An 11,193-nucleotide genomic window follows, 5' to 3' on the forward strand; every position below is an offset into this window, starting at 1 on the left:
ATGAAGAACAGCTTGCAACTCTAAGGTCCTCTTCAGCAAACAGAGCCCCGCACAAGTGGAGCTCGAGGAGATAGCTGGTGTGGCAAGACAGGGAAGGCCCCAGGGAAGCAAGCATCAGCCTCAACTTTTCCAACGCCGAAGAAGGCTCCCTGCCTCCTCGCCCTGGCTCGAAGGGCGTCGTACCGTCGGCCGATGGAGGCGCTCCCCTGAGCTAGGCTGTACACTAACACCGGGAACCAAGGGAGCCGAACCAAGCACACCGACGCCAAGCCACACAAAGAGCAGCACAACAGTAGACCAGAGATCGAAAGCGTCGGAGACGAAGTAGCTGGGCACGCTGGAGAAGATCGCCGGAACACCTCCAAAACACACAACCTGCGTCCACATCCTACCCGAGCTCCCCAAGGCCGCGCCTTCAGCAAGGTGAGTGACGCCACGGCGCCACCGCGGCCTAATCCGAGATTAGGTTTTCACCCAGGGAGCAAGGAGGAGGGGGGAAGGACAGTACCTCGGCGGCGCCCCCAGCAGGGAAGGCGGCGCCCATGGACGTCGTCGCCGTCGTGACCGGTAACACCGGTCAGGGATTTCTCCCGGTCGCAGAGTCCCACCACCATCAGCTTGGCCGATGCATGACCAGCGAGCTTGCACGCCGTTGCGGAAAGGAGGGGCCAGCGGCTTCAGATCTGGCGCCGGCGACCACCGAGGGGGCCCCCAGGCCATGGCCAGCACCCGCCGACTCCGCACCGCCCACACGGCCGCGGAGACTAGCCCGCACCCGCAACCCCGCTCGCCGCCGAGCCGGGGTCGCAGCACCACCAGATCAGGGCCGCCGCCCTGAGATCCCGAGCCCCCACCGAAGAGGCCGTCGAGCGAGACCTCCCGCACCCCAGGCTGAGCCAGGGCCAGCCAACGGAGCCGGAGAAGAGCCAAGCGACCGCATCTGCTGCGGCGAACCCAGCGCGAGGTTCCTCCACCCATACACCGCGCGGGGAGCCAAGGGCCCAAATCCCCGCCGCCCCCTTCACCGGCGTCGCGAGCCAGGGCCGGCGGTGCCTCAGGGAGCGAGGAGGAGGAAGGGAGCGGAGGGGAGGGAGCGGCGGCGGAGGAGGCTAGGGTTTCGCCCCCTCGGTCGCCTGGAGGGGGCGACGCGAGGGGAGCGGTTCCAACTCAATCAGACGTTAGTTTAAAACTATCGCAACTGTGTAACTTAAGGTTTTTTTTTTTGCGAATGATGTAACTTAAGGTTAGAGTAAGTTATATCAGCTTTAGAAGTAGCCACGTCGAGAAAATTCCCTTTAAAACCAACTCACACTTCACAGCTCGAGCTCACACACCACCACCCGGCAATTCAAACCAAGCGCGTTCTGCTCCGGACTACCAGAGGTGCGCTGTTCATATTCTTTCTATCTCCTAAACTATCTCTTTGTGTTCGTCTGTGCTGCCACACTAGGAGGAGTACTATTTTTTTGTAGATCAATCTTGTAGGAGTACTTCGGTTAGTTGACGTGATCACTTGACACGTGCAGTCATATCAGATCATGGCGGATCGCACGGTGCCCCCGCTGCTACATCGCCTGGTTCTCTCGCTTGTCCTGCTGCTTCTTTTCGTTGCTCCCAGCCAAGCCGAGGGCCGCACCACGCCACGTCGAGGCACTTCACTAGAAACTCAAGCAGGGGCGCTTCTCCGCTGGAGATCGTCCGTGAGTTACTCCTCCAAACACCAGCTGGGAACCTGGAGAGACGACGGTATGTACCCATGCAATTGGACCGGCATCACCTGCGGCCACACTCGGTCACGCGGAGGAACCATGGTGAAGGTCATCAGAGGAATTTCCCTTGGTGGCGCCGGTATTGTAGGGAAACTGGACACTCTGAGATTCGAGTCACTCCCTTACCTCGTCAACCTTAACCTCAGCGACAACTTTCATCTCTCGGGCGCCATTCCTTCTGGCATAAGCTCTCTTTCCATGCTTTCAAGGTTCAACTTCTCAGGTGATCAGATCAGTGGACATATACCTGCATCAATCTGCAACCTGGGAAGGCTCACACAGCTGGACCTCTCCATCAATAATCTCACTGGAAAAATCCCTCCTGCCATGGGTAATCTCTCAAGACTTGCTATTCTTTATTTGACTGGGAATAAGCTCTCAGGTAACATTCCATGGCACCTCGGACAGCTTCAGAACATGAGGGAGATGGATTTGAGCTTCAATATCCTTTCTGGCCAAATACCTTCCGCCCTTGCAAACTTGACCAGCCTCAGCTATCTTGACCTTTCTGGTAATTGGTTGTCAGGACCTATACCTGAAGAGCTAGGAGACATCCATTCCCTGCAAGAAATAGCCTTGGCAGTAAACAATCTGACTGGCACAATTCCTCCCTCTCTTGGAAACCTCACAATGCTCCTTCTATTGCAAATATCTCTAAACCAGCTCACTGGTCCGATCCCCGTTGAGCTTGGGATGCTCTCGAGTTTGATTGAGTTGGAATTGCCTTTGAATCATTTGACGGGATCCATCCCACATGAGTTCGGAAATCTTACTTCGCTGATCGATATGTCTCTTCAGAGTAACCGCATAACGGGATCCATCCCACATGAGTTCGGAAATCTCGTGAATCTAGAAGAGCTCGACCTATCGAACAATTTCATAGTTGGATCAGTGCCGGCAAGTATAGGGAACATGTCTTCACTCAGCCTAATACATATTTATAACAACAATCTATCTAGTGAATTGCCAACTGAGTTTGGAAATCTGGCAAATTTGGAATCACTCCAGCTCAATGGAAACCAATTGTCCGGCTCAATCCCTTGGAGTTTTGGAAGATTGGTGAGGATGACAGATATGAGACTATTCACCAATCAACTCTCCGGCCCTTTTCCTTCGGTACTCTCTAACCTTACCAATTTGGTCATGTTTGCACTGAATGACAACCAGCTGACCGGACACTTGCCAGATTTGTGCCAAAGTAAAAAGCTACAGATTTTCGAAATTTTTGAGAACAATCTGGATGGCCCTGTCCCAAAAGGATTGAGGGATTGCCATTCACTAACATATCTTGGAATTTCCAATAATCAGATTGAGGGAGACATAAATGAAGCCTTTGGGGTGTATCCACATCTCATTGATATCGATTTATCTTCAAACCGGTTTGTAGGCCACCTCTCACCAAACTGGGGCTCATGTCAAAACTTGACAAGTATTGATTTTGGACAGAATATGATACAGGGCAGTATACCTTCTGAGCTCGGGGAGCTAAAAAATCTTGGAAGGCTCCTACTAAGGTTCAATAGGTTGAGCGGTGAGATACCACCGGAAATTGGCAAGTTAACGAGCATGTACTGGATGGATTTAAGTAACAATCAAATATCTGGTCAGATCCCTAAGCAAATCGGTCAACTTAGCAATCTTGAGATTCTTTATTTGTCAAGCAACCTGTTGAGTGGTAAAATACCAGGAGATATTGGAAATTGTTTGAAACTACAATTATTAGAATTAAATAGCAACAACCTGAGTGGAAGTCTTCCCGGAAGTTTGGGCAATATAGCTTCCCTGCAAAGCATGCTTGATCTTAGTATGAATAGTCTCAGTGGACCAATACCACCGGAACTTAGCAATTTACAAGCGTTGATCCTTGTAAACTTCTCACACAATCAATTCAGTGGTGGCATCCCTATTTGGATTGCAAGCATGAAAAGCCTATCAACGTTTGATGTATCATACAATTTCCTAGAAGGTTCTGTCCCACACGGGATCCACAATGCATCAGCTGAATGGTTTCTCCACAATAAAGGTCTTTGCGGAGACATTGTTGGCATGTCTCCTTGTCCATATGTGCAACATAGGCGAAAACATCAGAAGTTGATACTATCAGTAGGTGTTCCTATGTTTGTCACTACTATTTTAATAGCATCCAGTGCAATTGCCTTTTTTCTTTGCCGAAAGAAAGTATCTCAAAAAACTAATGAGGAGAGCAAAAGGGATGTATTCTCTATATGGAGCTTCGATGGTAGAATGGCATTTGAGGATATTATCAATGCAACTGAAAATTTTGATGAGAAGCATTGCATTGGAGAGGGATCATGTGGTCGTGTTTATAAAGCAGAACTTCAAGATGAACAAGTGGTTGCAGTAAAGAAACTACATGCAGAAAATGAAGATGCGCATGATGAAGAAAGGTTCCAGCATGAGATTGAAATGTTAACAAAACTTCGCCAACGCAGCATCGTCAAGTTGTATGGATATTGTTCTCATCCACAGTACCGGTTCCTTGTATGCCAGTTTATAGAGAGAGGAAATCTAGCTACGATCTTAAGCAATGAAGAACAAGCAATCCAGTTCCATTGGCAAAGAAAGACAACTCTGATAAGAGATGTGGCTCAAGCCATCACTTACCTCCATCATGATGTTCACCCACCGATAATCCATCGAGATATCACAAGCAAAAACATCTTACTTGATGTTGATTACAAAGCATTTGTCTCAGATTTCGGTATTGCAAAAATGTTAAAACCAGATTCGTCGAATTTGAGTGCACTAGCGGGGACGTATGGCTACATAGCACCTGGTAAGTTTGGTTAATAAAATACTATATCATCTAGTAAATTTATTGTAATAGGAATGCTCTGTATTATTAATGCATGCTCCTAACATCCTAATTCTTATGTTCATGTGGTGGATGCAGAATTTCCCTACACATCTGTAGTTACAGAGAAATGTGATGTATATAGCTTTGGTGTTGTGGTCTTTGAGGTGTTGATGGGCAAACACCCGGGAGACATGCAAAATTTTCTTTCTTCGCTGGGCGGCCAATTTTTTCTGGAAGAAATATTGGATAAACAACTTCCACAACCAGAAAATGATGAAGCAAAAGACGTGAAACGGTGCATCTCTGTGGCGTTTGACTGTCTGCATCCTTCACCTAAAGAAAGGCCAACTATGATGAAAGTTTATCGAGATATTAACATCTAAGTTACATGTTCTATTCTTGCATATGTATCGTCTTAGGCTTGTTTAGTTCACAATAAACTTAGGCTACCTTAGCTGCCCAAGCATCTGCAAACCAAATAACTAATGTCATTTCTATTGGGCACCATAAATTTGTCGGTCACCAATTTTACAGTGTACAATTGTTCTATGGTGATCATACAGATCGTGCATCAAGCTCATGATTGGGTATATGTTCTACTATCTGAAATTATGTTATCTCCTAATTGTCCTTAATGTTTAGCACTACCAACTTTTGGGTATCTATATAAATTGGACCCAGCTAAGTAATATCTTCAAGAACGCTAATATTTTAAGAGCATCTCTAGCCCAGCCCTTTTTTCGGAACTGAAAAAACGAAGTTTAGTCTCGCGAAAATCAAATTGTGAGCGGTTTAGGAGGTGGCGCAGAACAGCACCCGTATTCGGAACCGAAAAAACACAAATTCAAATTTTTCCGGTAAACTGATAATCACAAGTTATAAAAGTGAAATTCAAACTACATAGTTGCATATTTGCATAGTTGCGATCACAAAAGAGACTACATTAGTCTGGTCGTCGGTGACCAGCTCCTAAACTTAGCTAATTTCGCCCGTCGGTGACCTACTATACGCGCGGAGGAGGACTACGCCGTCGGCGGCCTACTCGGAGTCGAGGTCAAGGACCTCCTGCTTCACGCGGCGGACAGCCGCCTCCTTCTGGGTCGCCTTGTAAGCATGCACGGCACGGACGACTTCCGCCTCCTCGCGGCGGAAGCGCGCACGCCCCTCGGCCTCCAAGATGATGGAGACTTGTTGGATCGCCGGCGCCTCCTCCTCGTCATTGAGGACGTAGTCCCCCGAATGGAGGACGGTGCGCACAACTCGCGGACCGCACCACCGCCGACGCGCTGCACCGTAGAATGCCGATCCCTGCACGCCTTGCGCTATCACTATTTTTCTCCACGAAATAATACCAAACCGTAATATCAATTGTCAAATTGTGGGCGCGTTTGGTAGGTCTCATGCCCCCTCGCATCTAGGAAGCTTAAAATGTCCGGTTTGGTTCAACCGCTTCTCAAAGTACCTCTGAGACACCTTCGGGAGGGCTGTTTCGAGCAAGCCACCCTCGTTTCATGCTTCGCTGATTTAAAAGGAAATCTTTCCATGCTCGATCGCGAACAAGGAGGGAGATGGTGCGAGCTCGGACGCACAATGGCGAAAAGCGAAAATGGAGGTGGGAAGGATTCCTTCACCTCCCTCCCGAGCGCCATCACCTATTTCTACCCCCAACTCTCACCGCCCGGTTCAAATTCTCCTCTCCTCCCCGTCGATTCGAGATCCACCTCAGGTCCCCGAGCAGGCAAGCGGCACAGACATCGCCGGTCGGCACCGGCGAGGGGGGCGGCGCTTCGGCTTCATCCTATTCTTCGACGAGTTCTCCTTCCAGTTCGGCGATGACCGTAAGCAACCACATCTCCAGCATCGCCGGTTAGGGTTAGATCTAGGGTTTGTAATGTGCCCAAATGTAGCGAATCGTCATGATTTATGCCTGCTATATGCTTGATCTTAGGTAGATTTACTTTTTGTGCACTGCAATTGCGGTTTTTCAAACTCCATAGTACATATTAGGTTCACTACGGGTGTATGATATGATCTGTGCGCATGTTCATCTATGATATGCGGTCATTATTGTAGGACTCCTTTTGTGATGACTTTAGTCAGGCCATGGTCTGCATGGGGGAGTCGTAGATCCCCTCACAGGTGCCAGATTCATAGCCCCTTGCAGAGTCCCAGGTGTCAGCGACTGATGTGTCGGTCGATGGTTGACCACTGGCTTCCCCTGTGGCCCAGGTGGCAGCAGAGGTGGCGGCAAGGATTGCCACCACGAGGAAGATGAAGGCCAAGAATTTCACTGACGCGGAGAAGGCCATGAGGGTTGCACAAAAGGGGGCCTTGAAATGGCTCCCCTTCATGTCTAGCTTGGTCATGGTGAAGATGTGCACGCTGATCAAGAATAAAACGGATAACACAAAATTAATTTTAGTTCTCTTCTAATAACAGATATCTTTTATATTCCTCGGTAAACACCATTAGGTAGTTGGTTTCGATGTTCACTGCTAAAAAATAGTTATTGGGTTGGCCAATAGAAGAACATAATGACTTGTGGAAGGTAAATTTTAATAGGTTACATTAGACTTGTGGAAGATAATGACTCCAGTTATCCACACTTCGACTCTCGGGGGTATCGTCATTTATAAAAATTCTAAAAGAAAAAAACAGGAATTTCTTGATATTTACTATATACAATGTTGCATCAAGATTCAGTGTCATGTATGTCATCTTCCTAATTGTAAAATAATAGCAGGAAATGGACATCACCGTTCTCTCTTATGGTGAGGCTTGTCACCGTGGTGTACTGGAAGCGGCAAGTGAACATTCGTGGTCCGGGTACAATGACTGGTATGTGTGCCTCGAGCTATGTAACCATGGTCTTGGTACTTATGGATGATAATGCATTGCAATATATGAACTAAAGTTAAATACCAGCATTGTATCAACTAAGGTCAAAAGATGGTAGAGATACACTTTTGGGAATGTTGTAGCATCAAGGAAGCTTTTAGCATACCACTCGGCTATCAGTTGGGCGAGTACAAGGCAGGCCGTTTGGCCATGGTCAAATCCGTGCTCAGCGCAATCCCTATACACCAGTTGTTGGTCTATGCACCGCCGAAGAAATCGCTAAGGATGATCGAGTAGATAAAGCGCGGCTTTCTATGGGTTGGACGTGCGGTCGCAAAATGGCGGCCAATGCCACGTCAAATGGAACCATGTGTGCCAACCTATATCTTATGGTGGCCTAGGCGTCCAAGACATTGAGCGTGCCGGCCTCGCCCTGCGGCTACGATGGCTATGGCTATCCCACACTGACGACAACCGAGCTTGGAGTGACCTAGACCTACAGTTCTCAGATGTGGAGCGAGCACTTTTATTTGCATCCACAACCATGTGCATTGGCAATGGGCGGAGGGCATTGTTCTAGGATGACCGTTGGGTCAATGGCAAGGCAATCAAAGAGATTGCACCTTTACTGTACAATTGCATCCCTAGAAGACGACGCAAAATTAGAACAGTGGCGGATTGACTCCAGGCGAACAGCTGGGTCAAAGACATCGAAGGTGTTCTTGGAATTGATAAGGGATGGCCCGATCTTCTCAGTAAGTACGGTGGTGATGATGATCACGGGATGAACACAGCGGAAATACACGATGATGGAGTGGATGATAACTTGTATGATGTTGTCGAGTCTCTCGATCGATCTCTGTCGTCAATGCAACAGCTCTCAACCCTGCAAGATATTCGCAACTCCACACACTTGCGCACGTAGCCGCCGACCACGAAGCGGTAAGTTGCAACCGTCTAATTCCCAATGGAACAGCAGATCACACAAGACTTTCAGGGGTTCAACACCAAAGCAATGCAATATGGTGTAGAGATTCAATAGAGTTGCAAAGCAATCAACTATGAACTAGGGTTTATCTTAAACATGGTCTGAACCTAATTTGGGGGCGTCCTGGGCACTTATATAGGGGTTCAGGACGACCAGGGGTCAAAAAAGTACATGGAAAACCGACCCAGATCGGATCTGGTCGAGACAGACTCGGAGTCGGCCGGTCAACCGGGCCTGGGACCGGGCCATCCGGTTTCAACCGGGTCTGGCACCGGGTGGCAACCGGGCGAGGCGTCCATGCTTACTGGATAGTTTCCCGGTTGGCACAAGCGTGGCGTCTGGTTTGGACCGGACGGATCCGGCGTGGAAGCCGGTCGGACCGGGGCTGGGACCGGGTGGCCCGGCGGTACGGCCGGTCTGACCGGACCTGGCGCCGGCCTGAACTGCATCTCCTCCTCTCGCGCATGCCTCCCGCTCCTCCCTCGCGCGTCCATGGGATGTCTTCATGTCCAGCTCCATGTCCAGCTTCTTGTGTCGTCGTGGCGAACGAGCAGATGCCATGGGATGGCTTAAGTTGGGGCCGAATGGGTGCTAGTGGATTCGGGGGAGGGTTTTTGATTAGATTGAATGAACTTCCGGATGCTTTCCTCAAGAACCAAGCCTAAGCCAGAGGTAGAAGAAGAAAGACACAAGGAAGAACTCTGCTCTAGATCTTTCTCTTTATTGATCTTATGAGGTTACAGGTTTCTCGTACATATATGCCTCTATCTATCTCGTCGTCTATATCGTGCCCGCGATGGGGTGTGCCCCCTCTCCTTATATAGGGTAGAGGGTGGCTTACAGGAGAAGAAACCCTAGGAAACCCTAATGGCATCTTTGAACAGACAAACTACTTTACAAAGTTACTTTAATCATAGGTGACGCCGGTATCCTCTTTAATCAGGGAGGCTGACGTCCTCCGGTTGCTTTTGGCGTCACCTTCCTCTTTGGCGCCAGGGCTTCGTTTAAAGCTACTTTGCTTAGCTCATCTTTGTCCTCTAGCTCTGGAGAGAATCTTTGACCAGTCTCGCCGACGTGCTACAGTGCACTTCTTACCGGTCATCCGGTGTCTTCTTAGATTATACCGGTATACCCCTCTTGAGGATACCGGTATAGACTTTCTCAGCCCAACACTTAACTCCGAGCTCCGGAATGTTCATTAAACCGGTATCTTGATGGCTCAAACCATCCGGTTTGGCATGCCTTTGGCATACTGGGGGTCATCCCCCCAACATTAGTCCCCGAAACTGGTATAGTCCGGTGGATTTTATCCGACGGACCATGCCAGGTTCCCATATCCTAAGGTACCGGTTTAATCTTTCCGGTTGTCAGTTTAGATCTTCCGGCATCCTTGCCGGACTTACATCTTCCTCTCTTTGCAAAGTACTTCCGGTATCCTCCCCTCCGGTATATATGTCATTAAACTCCTCATCGGTGAAGTCGAGAATTTCTCGGGTACAGTGCCTGTCAGAGACATGCGCACTGTATTTGACGCGCCAGTGCCAGGGGTCACTTCCCTTCGGCTTCTGCGCCTGCATTTATTACACCACACCGGATCCCGGCCGCCGTTCCGGATCCGTGCGGCCTCCTTGTGGCATTTTATTTTTCGCGCGTGTATCATCGTGCCACGTGGTGGCCCACGAACTGAATCGCCGTGGCCCAGCGGTTGCCAGCCCACTACTTCCTTCTTCTATATAGAGGGAGTGCGGTTCTACTTCTTCCTCTTCCCCGCACTCGCCCACTTTCCAGCGCTTCGAGCTCTTCGCCCCTTGCAATCTCACCGCCGCCGGTCGCCGCCAGAGCACCGCTCCCGACGAACCTGTGCCGTTGCTCCTGCTGCGCTGAGGGTCTCCGCCGCGCAGAGGTCCACCAGCGCTCCTTTGCCGCCGCTGCTTCGAGCTTTCTTCGGCGCTTTCGCCTCTCCTTGTCGCCAACCTTCGTCGACGTCCACGAGCTTGCCGCACCTCCGGCGACCTTCTCCTTCAGCATCTCCGCCGCCTCAAGTTAGGCCCGTTATGCATTTCCCTCTTTCTTATTTGCTTTCCAGATCTTGGGCCGGTAGGGTATTTATTTTCTCTTTTCTGTTGCTTTTCCTCTTACTCGTAGATCTTCGCGCAAGGGTAGATCTTGGGAAATCTGTTTTTGGGTAGAATCCGGCGCCGTTCAGACTTTATGTCTAGCGAAGGGTATTCTTCCGAATCCTCCTCCAGTAGCCGCCAGAGCGAAACCTCCGATAGTCTTTCCGCCGGACTCTCCCGGATGGAATCTGATACCGAAAGAGGTCAAGAGGCCGGCATCTCCGGCCAGGGTTCCGGGGTGGATCTGTCCGGTATCACCCGCGGAGCCTGGAAAGGCTCCGACGTGATGCAACACGAGATCGATTGGTTGTACCGTTCCCGGAGGATACCGGCAGAAGTTTCCTGCCGGCTTCCGCGCGACGAGATTGAACCGGTGCTCGAACCCGGTGAGTCCGTCGTTTTCCTTGCTCATTTTGAGCGCGGCTTTGGCCTTCCTGCCTCCGATTTCTTTCGCGAGTTTTTGGATTTTTACCAACTCCAGCCTCACCACCTTCCTGGCAATGCCATTTTTTACCTTTCCTGTTACGTTTCCTTCATGGAGGGCTACATCGGCCTCCGTCCCACTAAGGAGACTTTCGCTCGCTTCTTTAGCCTTCGGATCAATTCGGTCCAAGGCAAAGATATTCCTAAACTCAAACCCCCCGTTCAATGCGGGTCTTGTAT

At 49.8% G+C, this 11,193-nt stretch overlaps 1 protein-coding gene across 1 annotated transcript; it reads left to right on the forward strand.

The window, feature by feature from the left end:
• The first annotated feature begins 1,538 nt into the window (after positions 1-1,538).
• LOC127348494 (uncharacterized) lies at positions 1,539-5,120 on the forward strand. The gene is made up of 2 exons (XM_051374507.2): positions 1,539-4,566; positions 4,684-5,120. The coding sequence occupies exons 1-2, from the start codon at positions 1,539-1,541 to the stop codon at positions 4,968-4,970; spliced, it is 3,315 nt and encodes a 1,104-aa protein (XP_051230467.1). The 3' UTR covers positions 4,971-5,120.
• Positions 5,121-11,193: the final 6,073 nt, after the last annotated feature.

The sequence above is a fragment of the Lolium perenne genome, chromosome 4, assembly GCF_019359855.2.
Source record: "Lolium perenne isolate Kyuss_39 chromosome 4, Kyuss_2.0, whole genome shotgun sequence".
Lineage (NCBI taxonomy): Eukaryota > Viridiplantae > Streptophyta > Magnoliopsida > Poales > Poaceae > Lolium > Lolium perenne.